The 18,740-nt window shown below is 45.0% G+C and overlaps 1 protein-coding gene across 3 annotated transcripts in view; it reads right to left on the bottom strand.

The window, feature by feature from the left end:
- Positions 1-7,649: 7,649 nt before the first annotated feature.
- The window catches only part of C5H20orf27 (chromosome 5 C20orf27 homolog), an 80,942-nt gene continuing 69,851 nt past the window's right edge, over positions 7,650-18,740 (bottom strand). For 2 of the 3 annotated variants that reach the window (XM_042469563.1, XM_042469561.1), the window contains exons 5-7: positions 13,510-13,632; positions 10,750-10,827; positions 7,650-10,053 (exon numbers count right to left, since the gene is read on the bottom strand). In XM_042469563.1, the coding sequence (XP_042325497.1) occupies positions 9,989-10,053; positions 10,750-10,827; positions 13,510-13,632 (266 nt within the window). In that variant the 3' untranslated portion in view covers positions 7,650-9,988. Of the gene's footprint in view, positions 10,828-13,509; positions 13,633-18,740 lie in introns of all 3 variants that reach the window. The other variant, XM_042469564.1, reaches the window with a different exon arrangement.

Raw genomic sequence — 18,740 nt, 5'->3', positions numbered from 1 at the left:
GATACCCGCATTTTAGCCGTCACAGGGGAACCCTATGGACAGAGCCAGCGCACTGGACCTTGCTATCTGAGGCTTCTGCCTCCAAGAAAGGTAGAGCCATTTTCTCTAATACTGGGACTGAATGGCATGCTTTGCCTCTACATCACCTAAAGTTTTCCTATGCAAAACATGAAGACATCTTGAGAATAGTGTTCTCCTGCCTACAATAGGAGCCTATGGCTCACAAAGGAAGGAGACATGCTGGATTCCAAGGAAGCATCTTCTTGAATTGCAAATGGACATTAAATTTCCTCATTTTGAAAGCCACCAGTGACCGCATGGCCAAAAAAAGGGGAGATGTCAGCCAGCAGATAGCCCCCACTATCTGAACTAACACCAGAAACAGAAAAATGCAGGCCTATGAGTAGCATCTACAATTTCTTTCTTCTGTCTGCCGGATGAAGACGCCAGACTGAACGAAGTTGCAAGTGTAATTGTGCATTCTGATTGGCCCCCATAAAAGTGTCTGGATTTATGGACTCCCCTTAATGTGAGGCTGGTTTCCCAAGACTGAGTTGTAAGTCAATGCAGCAAGGCACAATTTTGCACTAGCTTTTCCATTCAGTCAAGTGAATTGGACCCTTCCCATTAACAGTCTCACATCCAAGGGGAGATTCTAAAAACTGCACCCATTCACACTCTTCAACAGAAATGTCTGGTGTTACCCTCCCAAACTACAAATCCCAGCATTCTGCAGGATGAGTGATGATAGTACCCAAAAAATTTACACCAACAGACATACTTTTCTTTTTCTCCAACTGAAGTTTATTCTTTCCCTTGAGAATTTTTTTTGCTTAAAAAAAAAAAAAAACCAAAACATTAAAACATCACTTTTCAGATTATCAATATGTCTGCATGGTTTGTGTTTGTGTATATAGGCACATAAAAACAGTCTTTTTTATCTTTCTAAACAAATAACCACACTTCCTGTCTGTGTACATGAGCTTTCCATTTTTTGAAGAAAAAGACTGGAGCAGAGGAACAGAAAAAAGAGCAAATTTACGAAATCCGGATGGCGATGGGGAGAAATGTCACCTTGAATAAAATGGTGTGCCAAAAATCCCTTTTGTCTATAAGCAGCAGGTGCATACCCTCCAAATGTTGGACGCAACCCCAGAAGCCCCTGCCAGCTGCTAAAAGAGTCTTTCATCTCAAATAAGGCGATTCCCAAACTTTGGTCTTCCGTGGGTTTTGGACGTCAAGCCCCAGAAGCCCCAGCCGCTTGGCCAATGGTCAGGAATCGAGAGCTGCAAGTCCAAAACACCTGGAGACCAAAGTTTGGGAACACAGCTCAAGAAGGTCCAGAAAGACCAAGACTTGGTATCCATTGGTAGCCAAGGGTTGAAGAAGGCTAGGTTTGCAATCCAGCAACATCTGGCAAGACCATAGATTTCCTTTCTGCGTTACAAGAAAGACAAACCTGCCAATTTACCCGGGATGAATTTCAAAGGATCGGCACAGGAACTCTCCGTGTGGCACAAAGTCCACATCCTGCCACTCACCTTGATGTCAAAAGTCTTTCATCCCAAGAACAATATTTCCAATCTTTGGTCCTCCAGATATTGTGGACCCATATCCCAGAATTCGACTGTTGGTCAAGCTGACAAAAGCATATGGGAGCTGAAGTCCAAAATACCTGGAAGACCCCAAGTTTGGGAACACTGCTCAAGGAGGTCCAAAAAGACCTATAGCCTATCGGTTAGCCTCAACAAGAGGGATCCACCCGAATCAACAAGGAATGAATCCACACAGGCAATTATAGCGCTATGGTTCCACTTTAAATGCCATGGCCATGCTATGGAGTTAAACAATTTTCTGAAGTATTATCCCCGCTGGGGGATCTAGCATAAGAGACGTCCAAGAACTTCACCAAATGACAAATCCCAGGATTCCACAGTATGGGAGGCCATAACAATTAAAAGTGGAATCATGGGTGCTAATATAGGGCTTGGATAGCCTGCAAGTTAAGTTGGTGGCCTAGATTGCACCCAAAGACTGTGCAATCCATGGATTGTAATTGTGCAATCTAAAAAAGACATATTTTTAAATATGCTCCCACCCTACATTGAATAAATCCATTTTATGCAACAGGGAGAGAGAACCTGGCTAGTTCATTCCCTCTGCTAGATTCCTAGCAGCAACTTTTAAACACATTTCAAAAGCCGGGGTACCATCCACCCCCCGCCACATTCTGCCCAGCATGTACACCAAGGGTGTAATCTTCTAGTAAACCCATGAAGCAACTCAATTTGCAGAAATTCTGCTGAGATTAATGGCCCGTTCTTAAAAATAAAAGGCTCCAAGCCTTGGTATTGGGACTTAGGGTTGTGTTGTTTAAACCTAAATTAAAACTGCAGCAGCAAAAACAAAAGAGAGCGACATCAAAAGGGTACCCAAACGCAAGAGGTTTCAAGACACGGATGGCTTACAACGAAGAGAGATAGCCCAGGCTATCTCTAGAAAGGCAGCAAAGGTTTTGAAAGAAAGCCCTTCCCAGGCAAACGGAGCATGGAGGGAAGGGATGTGTAGTGGAAGGTCTGGCTTTTGGAGCTGGAGAGGGAAGGGATGTTTTTTCATAGAAAAAAAACACCCTGAATCTTACTGGAGAATGACAGGGTTACGATTGATCTTCTGGCAGAGAACGGGAGTCTCAAAAGTCTTATAATCATAAGCAAGGGTCCAATTCAGATGGAAGTTGGGAATGGTGGGGGAGACAGAAAAGCAGAAAAAGCACCCAACCAGAGAGAAAGAACGTTGTAACCCTGGTCCCGAAGAAAAAGAGGCAGCAATCATCCACAGCAACCTCTCAGTGAACTGGGACACAATGCACATCAATCCTGGCTGGGGTCATGGGCATGTAGTAGCAACACACTGAGAGGCCCCAGATGGAAGGAAGCAGATTTTAACAAGAACGCAGCAAAAACCTCCAAGTTACCCTGCTCTCAGAAACATCTGGATCAATACAGATTTGACAACCTGATCAGCCCTTTACATTCAATCAGCCCTTTCGGCACGAAAGAGCTGTTTCCAAACACTCAGCGCGTCTTTCTCCCGAGTCAAACGAAGCAACCAGGTTCGGCACGTCCCTGCAAATCCAATCTGCCAACAGGCAAAAAAGAAGGAAGAGCTTCACCATTTATGCCAAAGGTCTCTCGCGCACTGGTTCGTGCTCCAAACTATCGTAAAGGGTGCAACAAAAAAGGCAGAGGTGCCAGGTGGGTTACCCCCCTCTTAAACACACTTTCTTTACAAACGCAACGGCAGACAATGAAAACAGCAGAAAAAATGGCAAGAAAACGCAGAACTCAATGCAACGAGGAACAGCGCGCTGCCCCGTAACGTCATGCTTGTGGCGTGCATGGGATTTCACTCAGAGAAGAGGCTGCACGGCCACTGATGCGGTTTCCCTGGCTGGAAAGAGATTTTCGGAAATGGGGACGAGGAGGGGGGGCATCTTGGCTTGCTCGCTCTCTCGACTATCAATACCAGCATCCTACAGTCTGTGGCTGGATGTCATGGGTTTGGGGGGGGGTGGGGTTAAAGCGCATCACCCAAGTCCCACAAGACAACGCAGCACTGGTTCAGCACATGACAGCACGCTCTGCGTCGGGCACCGGCGGACAGTTGAGATGGGGAGCTTGCTTCCTCCTTTTTATTTCAAGCTCACCGGAAAATATAGATATTTTATTTTTTTATAGGGCATATAAAAACCCTAGAAGAGCCTGGGGTTTTGGAGGAGAGGTTGGTGAGGTCTTCTTGCCTAGTCGAAACCGTGCCACTCACTTTGCTCTGAGTCGTACTCCAGCTCTGCGCCGATGCATTTCACCCTCCCTTCCAGCAGCATTGGGGTGCCGTGGTGGCGGTCTGCAAGACAAAAGAAGGAAAAGCATCTGGTTTAGAGACCCCAAAATCAGGGAAGGATCGCATGGCATGCCACGTAGAATTCACATGCGTCATGATTCCTGCAGTGGAAAAGGAAATGGGGAACTGTGATTGGTGAGAGCCAGACAATTCTGGTGTTTGCAATATGTGAAGGCTAGCTGGGGCGGATGGGATAGAGGACATCAAATCTGCATGTATTCTAAATTAGGAGAGGTACCTAATATCCCATGGACAGGATCAAAAGTAAAAATGACCTGAAAACAGGGATCTCAAATTCGGACCTTCCAGGTATTTGGACTCACCTCCTTAAAACTCAGTCCAATCAATGGCCAAGATGGCTGAGGTGTCGGGGTGCTGAAGTCCAAAACACCTGGAAGACATGAGTTTGGGAATCACTGCAGGCTTAAGAGATAAGAAATCTGGGTCAAACTAACAAAATGAATTGTAACAGGGAGAAATGTAGGATACTATACCTGGGAAGTAAAATTGAAATGCACAGATAAGGATGGGGGACACTGGGGTTGACAGCAGTGCATGTCAAAGGGATCTAGAATCTTCATGGACCACAGGCGAACATGAGACAACTGGTTGACCAGCCCAACCCAAAGGGTGCCCAGCAATGGCTCCTCTTCGTAATCCTGGAGAGAAGTGACCAGTGGGGTCCCACAGGGCTCTGTCCTGGGCCCAGTGCTATTCAACATCTTTACAATGACTTGGATGACAGAATTGAGGGCATACTCATCAAATTTGCAGATGACACCAAATTAGGAAGAGTAGCTAACATCCCATAGGAACAGGATCAAAATTCAGAATGACCTAAATAGACTAGAAAGCTGGGCAAAGCTAACAAATGAACTTCAACAGGGAAAAATGTAAGGTACTGCATTTAGGGCGGAAAAATGAAATGCACAGATATAGGATGGGGGACACCTGACTTAAGAAGATTTATACATGTGAAAAGGACTAGGAGTCCAGGTAAACCACAGTTGAACGTGAGTCAACAGTGTGATGCGGCAGCTAACAAGGTCAATGGATTCTAGGCTGCATTAATAGGAGTATAGTGTCTAGATCAAGGGAAATAATAGTGCCACTCTATTCTACTTTGGTCAAGCTTCACATGGAATAATCCTATGCCAATTCTAGACACCAAAATTCAAAAAGGATATTGAGAAACTGGAGATGTCCAAAGGAGGGCGACTAAAATGGTGAAGGGTCTGGAAACCAAGAAGCCCTATGAGAAAAACTTGGGGAGCTGGAGAAGAACAAGAGACGGTTAAGAGATGATATGAATGCCCTGTTTAAACATTTGAAGGCAGAAGGGGTTGGACTGGATAGCCTTGGGGGTTTCCCAACTCTAGGATCTACGGTTTGCCCTTGGAGTCCCTTCCAACCTCTGAATTCTATGATAACGCTATCTGACACAGCCAGCCATCACGTGTCGGTGGGTGCAGCCCAGGGAAGAGTGAACATTCAGGCCGAGAGTGATATCCTAGGAGCACATCCTTATTCTTTTATTCCCCCGGAGTAATAAAAACAAAAAAAAACAAAATACATCTCAACAGTTTGGCTCTTTTTGCCTTTGCTTTAATCTCCTAGCGTTTGGAGGAAACAGGCTGCGTGCCGCGGGGGCTTATTATCGCTGCTGCCTTTTGCTGGCCCCGCAACTTTAACCTTTCTCAGACGCCGCTCAAGCACGCCTGGAGCGAGTTTTAATTTCCTGGCACCAGAGACAGGATATTAATTGTGGGGACGCAGAGAGATACCTGATGCCGAGATAAGATGGGCATCTCCGGGATGCACAGCAATGCACAAAAAGGCTTGAAGCGGGATGGATTGAGGGCAAGCAGCTTTCCATAAAGAGGCTTCAGCTTCTTAGTGGTCTTTTGGACCAACAACAAGAAAACCAAAGAAACATTCTCTTTCTTTTCGTTTTCTTTTCTTTTTGGACTGCAGCTCCCAGAACCCCCAGCCAGCTTTGGGAAATGCAGTCCAAAAAGGGCTTTTCCCAAAGTGTGGCAAAACATCCCTGCTGGTTGGTGGATTCAAAAGACTTCCAGCATCCCAGATTATGGGAACACCAGTTCATTATTGATCTTTAATTGATCTTTCATAAGATCGTATTCCAAGTCCTTCCCAGCACCTTTTGCTGTGAGGCGATTCTGGGAGCTCGCAGCCAAACATCTCGGCAAAAATTCGCCCGCGAGAGATCTGTGGTTGAAAAGTGGGGTATAAATACTCTAAATAAACAAATATCAAAATCTTGGCCTTGGCCAGGCTGTGATTGCAAGGGCCCCCTCAGCATCCCTTGCGGGATACGGGGAGCTGCAGTTGTTTTATTGAATGACCTTTGGTAAGCTCTGGCGTCAATTACTCTCAATACATCTTGCTAACCGGGGGATAAGGAAGGTCTTTAAAATGCCCTTTCCCAAACTTTGGCCTCAAGTATGTCCAGTCAGCTGGGGGATTCTGGGAAGTGTAGTCCCGTCTCTCAAAACATAATCATCCCCAAGCTCTGCTTCACGTACTTCCAGCATCCTCTGCAGCTGGGGGTTTTGGGCATCACAGTTCAAAAACCCTCCCATCCTCCCCTGCGCTGGGACTGAGACACCAGGCATCACTCACCCATCACCCTGCTTGCACCACCACCTTGGACCGAGGCCCAATCATTGGCTTGCTCCGGAGCACGATCTCTTCCCGAACCACCCCTTCTTTGTGGGCCGTGTATTCGCACTTGATGCTGAACCTGGGAAGCAAGAAGAGACAGAGGAAAATCATATTTACTTAGTTAACTAAATTAACAAAGCGTCGTTTTTTAAACCCTTTTTTTAGTCAGACGGTTCCCTGCCCTCAGGCTTACAATCTAAAAGACACGACACAAAAGGAGAAGGGAGTGGTGGTGGGGAATAGGATCAGGTCCAGCAGATCTTTTCCACCTCCAAGGCCTGGACCAAGGCAGATGGACTGGAGGAAGGGCTTGGCTTCTTGATGGAAGCTATCTGAGGCTTCTGCCTCCAAGAAAGGTAGAGCCATTTTCTCTAATACTGGGACTGAATGGCATGCTTTGCCTCTACATCACCTAAAGTTTTCCTGATGCAAAACATGAAGACATCTTGAGAATAGTGTTCTCTGCCTACATAGGAGCCTATGGCTTCACAAAGGAAGGAGACATGCTGGATTCCAAGGAAGCATCTTCTTTCAATTGCAAATGGACATTAAATTTCCTCAATTTTGAAAGCCTACCAGTGACCGCATGGCCAAAAAAAGGGGAGATGTCAGCCAGCAGATAGCCCTCCCTACTATCTGAACTAACACCAGAAACAGGAAAATGCAGGTCTATGAGTAGCATCTACAATTTCTTTCTTCTGTCTGCCTGATGAAGACGCCAGACTACGAAAGCTTGCAATGTGAAATTGTGCATTCTGATTGGCCCCATAAAGGTGTCTGGATGTTATTGGACTCCCCCTTTAATGTGAGGCTGGTTTCCCAAGACTTGAGGTTGTGAGTCAATGCTAGCAAGGCACAATTTTGCACTAGCGTTTTCCATTCAGTTCAATTGGAATTGGACCCTTCCCATTAACAGTCTCACATCCAAGGGGAGATTCTAAAAACTGCACCCATTCACACTCTTCAGCAGAAATGTCTGTGTTACCTCCACAAACTACAAATCCCAGCATTCTGCAGGATGGAGTGATGATAGTACCCAAAAAATTTACACCAGACAGACATACTTTTCTTTTTCTCCAACTGAAGTTTATTCTTTCCCTTGAGAATTTTTTTTTGCTTAAAAAAAAAAACCAAAACATTTAACATCACTTTTCAGATTATCAATATGTCTGCATGTTTGTGTTTGTGTATATAGGCACATAAAAACAGTCTTTTTTATCTTTCGTAACAAATAACCACATTCCTGTCTGTGTACCATGAGCTTTTCCATTTTTTGAAGAAAAAGACTGGAGCAGAGGAACAGAAAAAGAGGCAATATTTACGAAATCCGGATGGCGATGGGGAGAAATGTCATCTCTTGAATAAAACTGGTGTGCCAAAAATCCCTTTTGTCTATACAGCAGATGCGTAACCCTCCAGATGTAGTCGGACTGCAACTCCCAGAAGCCCCTGCCAGCTGCTTAAAAGAGTCTTTCATCTTCAAGAATAGCGATTCCCAAACTTTGGTCTTCCGTGTGTTTTGGACGTCAAGCCCCAGAAGCCCCAGCCAGCTTGGCCAATGGTCAGGAACTCTGGGAGCTCAAGTCCAAAACACCTGGAAGACCAAAGTTTGGGAACCACAGCTCAAGAAGGTCCAGAAAGACCAAGACTACGTATCCTATTGGTAGCCAAGGGTTGAAGAATGCTAGGCGTTGCAATCCAGCAACATCTGCAAGACCATAGCATTTTCTTTCCTACGTTACAAGGAAAGAGCAAACCTGCCAATTTACCCGGGGATTGAATTTCAAAGGGATCGGCACAGGAACTCTCCGCTGTGGCACAAAGTCCGACATCCTGCCACTCCACTTTGGATGTCAAAGAGTCTTTCATCCTCAAGAACAATAATTTCCAATCTTTGGTCCTCCAGATATTGTGGACTCCATATCCCAGAATTCCTGACTGTTGGTCAAGCTGACAAAAGCATATGGGAGCTGAAGTCCAAAATACCTGGAAGACCCCAAGTTTGGGAATCACTGCTCAAGGAGGTCCAAAAAGACCTATAGCCTATCGGTTAGCCTCAACAAGAGCGGATCCACCGAATCAACAAAGGAATGAATCCACACTTGGCAATTATAGCGCTATGGTTCCACTTTAAATGCCATGGCTCCATGCTATGGAGTTAACAATTTTCTGAAGTATTATCCTCCGCTGGGGGATCTAGCATAAGAGACGTCCAAGAACTTCACCAAATGACAAATCCCAAGATTCCACAGTATGGAGGCCATAGCAATTAAAGTGGAATCATGGTGCTATTACAGGGCTTGGCTAGCCTGCAAGTTAAATTGGTGGCCTAGATTGCACCCAAAGACTGTGCAATCCATGGATTGTAATGTGCAATCTAAAAAAGACATTATTTTTAAATATGCTCCCACCCACTACATTGAATAAATCCATTTTATGCAACAGGGAGAGAGAATCCTGGCTAGTTCATTCCCTCTGCTAGATTCCTAGCAGCAATCTTTTAAACACATTTCAAAAGCCTGGGGTACCATCCATCCCCCCGCCACATTCTGCCCAGCATGTACACCAAGGTGTAATCTTCTAGTAAACCCATGAAGCAACTCAATTTGCAGAAATTCTGCTGAGATTCATGGCCCGTTCTTAAAAATAAAAGGCTCCAAGCCTTGGTATTTGGGACATTAGGGTTTGTTTGTTTAAACCTAAATTAAAACTGCAGCAGCAAAAACAAAAGAGAGCGACATCAAAAGGGTACCCAAACGCAAGAGGTTTCAAGACACGGTATGGCTTGCAACGAAGAGAGATAGCCCAGGCTATCTCTAGAAAGGCAGCAAAGGTTTTGAAAGAAAGCCCTTCCCAGGCAAACGGAGCATGGAGGGAAGGGATGTGTATGGGAAGGTCTGGCTTTTGGAGCTGGAGAGGGAAGGGATGTTTTTTCATAGAAAAAAAACACCCTGAATCTTACTGGAGAATGACAGGGTTACGATTGATCTTCTGCAGAGAACGGGAGTCTCAAAAGTCTTATAATCATAAGCAAGGGTCCAATTCAGATGGGAAAGTTGGGGATGGTGGGGGAGACAGAAAAGCAGAAAAAGCACCCAACCAGAGAGAAAGAACGGTTGTATACACTGGTCCCTGAAGAAAAAGAGGCAGCTAATCATCCACAGCAACCTCTCAGTGAACTGGGACTACAATGCACATCAATCCTGGCTGGGGTCATGGGCACTGTAGTCTCAACACACTGAGAGGCCACCAGATGGAAGGAAGCAGATTTTAACAAGAACGCAGCAAAAACCTCCAAGTTACCCTGCTCTCAGAAACATCTGGATCAATACAGATTTGACAACCTCTGATCAGCCCTTTACATTCAATCAGCCTTTCGGCACGAAAGAGCTGTTCCAAACACTCAGCGCCGTCTTTCTCCCGAGTCAAACGAAGCAACCAGGTTCGGCACGTCCCTGCAAATCCAATCTGCCAACAGGCAAAAAAGAAGGAAGAGCTTCACCATTTTATGCCAAAGCGTCTCTCGCACACTGGTTCGTGCTCCAAACTATCGTAAAGGGTGCAACAAAAAGGCAGAGGTGCCCAGTGTGGGTTACCCCCCTTAAACACACTTTCTTTACAAACTGCAACGGCAGACAATGAAAACAGCAGAAAAAATGGCAAGAAAACGCAGAACTCAATGCAACAAGGAACAGCGCTGCCCCGTAACGTCATGCTTGTGGCGTGCATGGGATTTCACTCAGAGAAGAGGCTGCACGGCCACTGATGCGGTTTCCCTGGCTGGAAAGATGATTTCGGAAATGGGGACGAGGAGGGGGGGCATCTTGGCTTGCTCTGCTCTCTCGACTATCAATACCAGCATCCTACAGTCTGTGGTTCTGGATGTCATGGGTTTGGGGGGGGGGAAGTGGGGTTAAAGCGCATCACCCAAGTCCCACAAGACAAGCGCAGCACTGGTTCAGCACATGACAAGCACGCTCTGCGTCGGGCAGCCGGCGGACAGTTGAGATGGGGAGCTTGCTTCCTCCTGTTATTTCAAGCTCGACCGGAAAATATAGATATTTTATTTTTTATATAGGCATATAAAACCCTAGAAAGAGGCCTGGGGTTTTGGAGGAGAGGTTGGTGGAGGTCTTCTTGCCTAGTCGAAACCGTGCCACTCACTTTGCTCTGAGTCGTACTCCAGCTCTGCGCCGATGCATTTCACCCCTTCCAGCAGCATTGGGGTGCCGTGGTGGCGGTCTGCAAGACAAAAGAAGGAAAAGCATCTGGTTTAGAGACCCCAAAATCAGGGAAGGATCTGCATGGCATGCACAGTAGAAATTCAGCATGCACTCATGAGTCCTGCAGTGAAAAGGAAATGGGGAACTGTGATTGGTGAGAGCCAGACAATTCTGGTGTTTGCAATATTGTGAAGGCTAGCTGGGGCTGATGGGATAGAGGACATCAAATCTGCAGATTATTCTAAATTAGGAGAGGTACCTAATATCCCAATGGACAGGATCAAAAGTAAAAATGACCTGAACACAGGGATTCTCAAATTCTGACCTTCCAGGTATTTTGGACTTCACCTCCTTAAAACTCAGTCCAATCAATGGCCAAGATGGCTGAGGTGTCTGGGTGCTGAAGTCCAAAACACCTGGAAGATATGAGTTTGGGAATCACTGCAGGCTTAAGAGATAAGAAATCTGGGTCAAAACTAACAAAATGAATTGTAACAGGGAGAAATGTAGGATACTATACCTGGGAAGTAAAAATGAAATGCACAGATAAAGGATGGGGGACACTGGGGTTGACAGCAGTGCATGTCAAAGGGATCTAGGAATCTTCATGGACCACAGGCTGAACATGAGACAACTGGTTGACCAGCCCAACCCAAAGGGTGCCCAGCAATGGCTCCTCTTCGTAATCCTGGAGAGCAGTGGGGTCCCACAGGGCTCTGTCCTGGGCCCAGTGCTATTCAACATCTTTATCAATGACTTGGATGACAGAATTGAGGGCATACTCATCAAATTTGCAGATGACACCAAATTAGGAAGAGTAGCTAACATCCCATAGGACAGGATCAAAATTCAGAATGACCTAAATAGACTAGAAAGCTGGGCCAAAGCTAACAAAATGAACTTCAACAGGGAAAAATGTAAGGTACTGCATTTAGGGCGGAAAAATGAAATGCACAGATATAGGATGGGGGACACCTGACTTAAGAAGATTTATACATGTGAAAAGGATCTAGGAGTCCAGGTAAACCACAAGTTGAACGTGAGTCAACAGTGTGATGCGGCAGCTAACAAGGTCAATGCGATTCTAGGCTGCATTAATAGGAGTATAGTGTCTAGATCAAGGGAAATAATAGTGCCACTCTATTCTACTTTGGTCAAGCTTCACATGGAATAATCCTATGTCCAATTCTAGACACCAAAATTCAAAAAGGATATTGAGAAACTGGAGCATGTCCAAAGGAGGGCGACTAAAATGGTGAAGGGTCTGGAAACCAAGAAGCCCTATGAGAAAAGACTTGGGGAGCTGGAGAAGAGACAAGACGGTTAAGAGATGATATGATAGCCCTGTTTAAACATTTGAAGGGCAGAAGGGGTTGGACTGGATAGCCTTTGGGGTTTCTTCCAACTCTAGGATTCTACGGTTTGCCCTTGGAGTCCCTTCCAACTCTTGAATTCTATGATAACGCTATCTGACACAGCCAGCCATCACTTGGTCGGTGGGTGCAGCCCAGGGAAGAGTGCAATTCATGGCCGAGAGTGATATCCTAGGAGCACATCCTTTATTCTTTTATTCCCCCGGAGTAATAAAAACAAAAAACAAAATACTATCTCAACAGTTTGGCTCTTTTCTGCCTTTGCTTTAATCTCCTAGCGTTTGGAGGAAGACAGGCTGCGTGCCGCGGGGGCTTATTATCGCTGCTGCCTTTTGCTGGCCCCGCAACTCATTAACCTTTCTCAGACGCCGCTCAATTGCACGCCTGGAGCGAGTTTTAATTTCCTGGGCACCAGAGAAGCAGGATATTAATTTGGGGACGCAGAGAGATACCTGATGCCGAGATAAGATGGGCATTTCCGGGATGCACAGCAATGCACAAAAAGGCTTGGAAGCGGGATGGGATTGAGGGCAATGCAGCTTTCCATAAAGAGGCTTCAGCTTCTTAGTGGTCTTTTTGGACCAACAACAAGAAAACCAAAGAAAACATTCTCTTTCTTTTCGTTTTTCTTTTCTTTTTGGACTGCAGCTCCCAGAATCCCCCAGCCAGCTTTGGGAAATGCAGTCCAAAAAGGGCTTTTCCCAAAGTGTGGCAAACATCCTCTGCTGGTTGGTGGATTCAAAGACTTCCAGCATCCCAGATTATGGGAACACCAGTTCATTTATTGATCTTTAATTGATCTTTCATAAGATCTGTATTCCAAGTCCTTCCCAGCACCTTTTGCTGGGTGAGGCGATTCTGGGAGCTGCAGTACCAAACATCTCGTGCAAAAATCTGCCCCGAGAGATTCTGTGGCTGAAAAGTGGGGTATAAATACTCTAAATAAACAAATATCAAAATCTTGGCCTTGGCCAGGCTGTGATTGCAAGGGCCCCCTCAGCATCCCTTGCTGGGGATACTGGGAGCTGCAGTTGTTGTTATTGAATGACCTTTGGTAAGCTCTGGCGTCAAGTTACTCTCAATACATCTTGCTAACCGGGGGATAATGGAAGGTCTTTAAAATGCCCTTTCCCAAACTTTGGCCTCAAGTATGTCCAGTCAGCTGGGGGATTCTGGGAAGTGTAGTCCCGTCTCTCAAACATAATCATCCCCAAGCTCTGCTTCACGTACTTCTCAGCATCCTCTGCTGGGGGTTTTGGGCATCACAGTTCAAAAAACCCTCCCATCCTCCCCTGCGCTGGGACGTGAGACACCAGGCACTCACTCACCCATCACCCTGGCTTGCACCACCACCTTGACCGAGGCCCCATCATTGGCTTCGCTCCGGAGCACGATCTCTTCCCGAACCACCCCTTCTTTGTGGGCCGTGTATTCGCACTTGATGCTGTAACCTGGAAGCAAGAGAGAGACAAGAGGGAGAAACATATTTACTTATTTAACTAAATTAACAAAGCGTCTTTTTTTAAACACCCCCAGATCCTTCCTTTGCTTTCCCTTCTCATCCTCTGTCTAGCTGGAAGGGCGTTTTTTTCTTCTTCAACATTCTTTTTCATCCATTCAATCAGTCATTCTTTGACCATGATTTACATGCAGTATGCATTTCCTCTTAACCATAAAACAAGGAAAGACTTAGGGAGCTGGAGATGGTCAGCCTGGACAAGAGAGCCCTGTTTAAAAGGGATGTCATACTGAGGAGGGAGCAAGCTTGTTTTCTGCTGCTCCAGAGAACAGGACCTGGAACAATGGATGCAAGCTCCAGGGAAAGAGATTCCAGGTCAACATTAGGAGGAACTTCCTGAGAGCCAGGGCTGTTCGACAGTGGAACAAACTCCTTCTGAGATTGTGGTGGAGTCTCCATCTTTGGAGGTCTTTAAGCAGCGGCTGGATGGCCATCTGTCAATGGGGATGCTCTGATTTTGAGTTCCTGCATGGCAGAATGGAGTTGGACTGAATGGCCCTTGGGATTTCTTCCAACTCCATGGTTCTATGATCATAATTCTTATAATTCAGTAACAACTGCAAATGGAAAATGTCAATCATACAAAACAATCAGAAATATAGCAGTAGTTTAACTCTCTTCTTGTTTGTCTAAAATTAGTCTTCCCTTTGTTTTTTTTCTTTTATTCTTGTCACTCCATTACTTTCTTATATTTTCAGTCATTTCACATTGTACGTTCCACCTCTAATTAACATGCTTATACTAATAACTATAACCACAACAAACATAAATGCAGACCTATCCATCAATTATCTGAACATTTTTGTACATATCACTTTGTGTATTGAGGGATCCCATAGTTCTATAATGAATCTACAGTATCAGTAGATTTCTCTGAAGATGGCAGCCACAGATGCTGGCGAAACATCAGGAATAAACTCTTCTAGAACATGGCCACATAGCCCCAAAAAACCCACAAAGATCTATGGATGCTGGCCATGAAAGCCTTCGACTTCACACTACACTATAAGGTTTGGCAATTTTTCTCTCCAATATTTTATTACAGGAGACCAGTCTTCTTCCACCGCCTTTAAAGATCTGTTGTTAACCAAGTAGCTGAGTTTGTCTAGTTCTAACATAGCCATACATTTAAATAAATAATTTTTAAAAAGGACAGGTCTGCAAGTTTGGCCTCCGAAATGAGAACCATTAGCCAAGTGGAACCTCTTGGAAGCAAAGGACACCCCGGGGTACATTTTGGGAAAAACAAAATCTCCCCTTCCGCAGCCCATAGGGGTGCACAGGGGTGCCCCCCCCATTTAGCAATTCAATAAATAAATAAATAAATAGTTATTATTTTCCACCAAATAGACTTCAATGTATGGCAACCCTATGAATGAGAGGCCTCCAACTGCCTCGCTCAGGTCTTGCAAACTCTGTGGCTTCCAAGATGGAGTCCATCCTTCTGCAATGAAGTCTTCCTCTTTACCTGCTGCCTTCTATCTTACCAAATATCAATGCTTTTTTCCTAGGGAGGTCTTTCTTTTCATGATATGTCCAAAGTACGACAGTCCCAAGCTAGCCATCTTGGCTTCTAGGGAGAGTTCAAGCTTGATTTGCTCTCGGACCTATTTATTTGTTCTTTTCAGCAGTCCACAGTGTCTGCAGAACTCTTCTGATGTTGTTGAGTGCCTTCAAGTCCTTTCTGAAATGGTTTTCTTGGCAAGTTTCTTCCGGGGGAGAGTGCCAGGACCACCCTCTAAGGCTGAGAGAGTGTGATTTTCCCAAAGTCACCCAGTGGGTTCCATGGCTGAGTGAGGATTCGAACCCTGATCTCTAGAATCGTAGTTCAACACTCAACCCACTACACCACATTGGCTTCTCCGGCACATTTCCAATGGGTTGGTTTTTTTCCCTATCCATTTCCTTCACTGTCCAACTTTCACAACTATACATAGCAATGGGAAATACTATGGCTTTCATGGTTCTGATCTGAGTATTTAATAATATTATCTTGACACTTGAGGATATTGTTTAATTTCTATATAGCTGTCCTTCCAAGTCCAAGTCTTCTTGTGATTTCTTGACTAAAATGGGAAATAAAATGGCATGGACAACCCTAACTTTAGTATTCAGCAATATACCTTTACATTTCAAGATCTTGTCTAGTTCCTTCAAAGCTGCTTTTCCAAGTCGTTGTCTTCTTCTGACTTCTTGGCTGCAGTCCCCAAAGTATAGCCAAAGTATAGGAAATTGGACTACCTCAGTGTCTTTATTGTTTGATTTAAAGTTATGTAAATCACTTGTGGTCATTATTTTTGTCTTCTTCATGCTCAGCTGTAACTTTGCTTTTGCACTTTCTTCTTTGACTTTCATCGGCAGTCATTCTAAGTCTTTGCTATTTTCTCCAAATAATGAGTTCCTTCCTCCCATTTTCATGCCTGCTTCCTTGAGTCTAATCCTGCTTTCCTCCAGATAAATAAAATATCGAATCTGAAATGTACAATATAAATAAAATATCATCTGATTCTGGTTTCTGTCTGATAAATAAAACATCCTTTAAAATTTCTGCATTTCCTGATTCCAGGCTGTTGCTGCTCCTTCTAGGTTGACAAGAAACAGCACAACGGCTATTGGTACAGAACTGTAAAATAGTCTTGCCCAACCTGGTCTCTTCCAAATGGTTTGAACTAAAATTCCCATCATCCCCCAGCCAACATGGCCATCCCAACCCCTTGGCCATTTCATCCTTTAAAACCAAGCCCCTCCACTGAAAAACTATGCCTGTCCAACCAGCTCATATCAATATGGTTTGACAACCTGCTGCTGTGAGCCAGAGTTGGTCATACTAGGCTAGATGGATCAAGGATCTGGATCAGTAAAAGGCAGAGGTTTGTCCCTGATATAGCTCACAAAACTGAAGACCCCACGATTCCATAGCACTGGGCCTTGGCAGTTAAAGCAGTGTCAAACTGCATTATTTCTGCAGTGCAAATGCAACATTGGTTGTGATTCCTCCATGGCCCTTGAGGTCCCTTCCAACTCTAAGGACTTTTTCATACAGAGGAATGTATCACCGTCCCAAAAGAAGAAGGGGGAGCAATCCGAAAATGCAAGAAATGACGTAGTAGCTTATCACATGCACAGACAAACACAGCGTCCGTCCGAAAGAGAAAGCAGTGCGAATGCGAAAGAAATCATCACATGAGAACATACCCATCGGCTTCTTGACTTCAAATTAGCATGTTTGCGCATGCACAGGGAGGACAGGATCCCATGGCCAACAATAATCCCATGGCCAAACTAGAGATGCCTTTTATACTAATGCAAATGCAAATTGGCTGCGAATTTGCAGTGGAAAGGGATTTATTTTCAATATTTGTCCGAATTCAACTATTCTTGGGATGTCTCATGATTGCATTTGGATTGCATTCTTGTTTGTGTGTGACGTCGTTTGAAAATCTTTTACGAAATTACATGAAATACCTTCGATGACCCTGGAGTAACCTTTGGTTAACCTTCCAATTTTCCCCGTGTGATAAAGTCCTAAGAGTCTACGATAGTATGCAAGGTACTAAATCTGTCCTCCTTTGGAGTGTGTACTAAAATCCAGAGTATTTTCACTACCAATTCTCCAAATCTCATGTGTAGAAGCCAGCAGCTACCCCTGTTCCAGCCTGCAATGATCCAAGCGCACATGTAAAACTGCCAGGATGGGATGCAGATCAAGAGACAAAGCGCTGAGCTGGAGATCCAGCTCTCTTTCCTCAAAATTGTTCCAAAGCTGCATCCAAGCACCAAGCCCAGGACTTGCCAATTCAATTTCCAGCTCTGTGCAGGAGCAGAGAGATGCACAGAGGGAAAATAGGATCCAACCCTCCGCAGCCGCCAAACAAAACCATTTTGCTGCTTCTCCGTGGGCTGGAAAGCCACAAAGGTCCAGAACTGAACCATGTCATTTTCTTTTATTTTTGTCCCATGCCATTTCATTCGGTTCAAAGCGATGGAAGAAAAAGAACCCAGGAAGGCATTCATTCAACATGCAGAAGGAAGGCGCTTTCAGTAATTGGGGAACGCCTCATCTTTACAATTCAGAAAAGACTGCAACCATAAATGGGCCAGGGGCATTATGTGAAACATCTCAAATTATTGTTATTCCAGTTCCATATCTCCAGCCCACAAGGTTGTGAGTGGCTGGGAAATAATGAGAACAGACTTGGAATAACAATACCATCAATATCTAAAGACTTTATTAGCTCCCTATATGAGCCTGGCTCAGGGGAGGATTTTCTTTCAGTCCCTCCAGCCTCAAAAGCCATATAGGATGAGGACATAGGAGAAGGCCTTCTTGGTGACTGCCCCCAGGAAAAATTCACTAGAATTCTTATTTAAGGGGCAGGGGCCTCATTTTGCCCCCTTCCTGTACCTAGTCCCTGTACTCAGCTTTTGGGGATGATCCCACTGGCTTTTTGCTATATGAGCAATTGCTACATGAACAATTTATCTTCAATTGTCCCTGGGATTGTTGCGTCCCAGTGACATGACAATGGGCCCAAATGCCAAATTGGGTCTGAACTGTCTTCACAATGTCCACACTCAATTTGAGGCTTCCTCCCCATAACCCACATTTTAATAACTCACCTTTTGCTGTGAGTTTTTGGCTTTCTCCGCAGCAACGGCGGAGACTACATTTTCACTTGTGGTCCCTGCAAGCTGCCCAGCATCGCCTCTGTGGGCACAAGTTGCTCTAAAGTCAGAAAGAGGTGCCCAGAATTACTAACTTTGCAGGGCACTGCGTTCCGATCTCAGCAGCGGCGCTGGGTGACAAATGGGGGCCGCATGGGAAGGCAGATGCCTGCCGTTCTGTGCAAGAGCCAAAATCCTGCAGCATACAGAGAGCAGGTTAGGAGCAAATTCAGGGGGAATTTGAGGCCAGGTGTTTCACACGTATATGAAACATAAGTGAATTTTGTGTTTAGATTTATGTCCCAACTCCAAGTTATATGTAATATCTAGTCTGTGCAAATACATCTACAGCGCTATATAAATAAAGCATAATCA

The sequence above is a fragment of the Sceloporus undulatus genome, chromosome 5 (assembly GCF_019175285.1).
Source record: "Sceloporus undulatus isolate JIND9_A2432 ecotype Alabama chromosome 5, SceUnd_v1.1, whole genome shotgun sequence".
Classification (NCBI taxonomy): domain Eukaryota; kingdom Metazoa; phylum Chordata; class Lepidosauria; order Squamata; family Phrynosomatidae; genus Sceloporus; species Sceloporus undulatus.
Note: the sequence above shows the minus strand (reverse complement) of the source record. Positions and strands in the feature narration are given on the sequence as shown.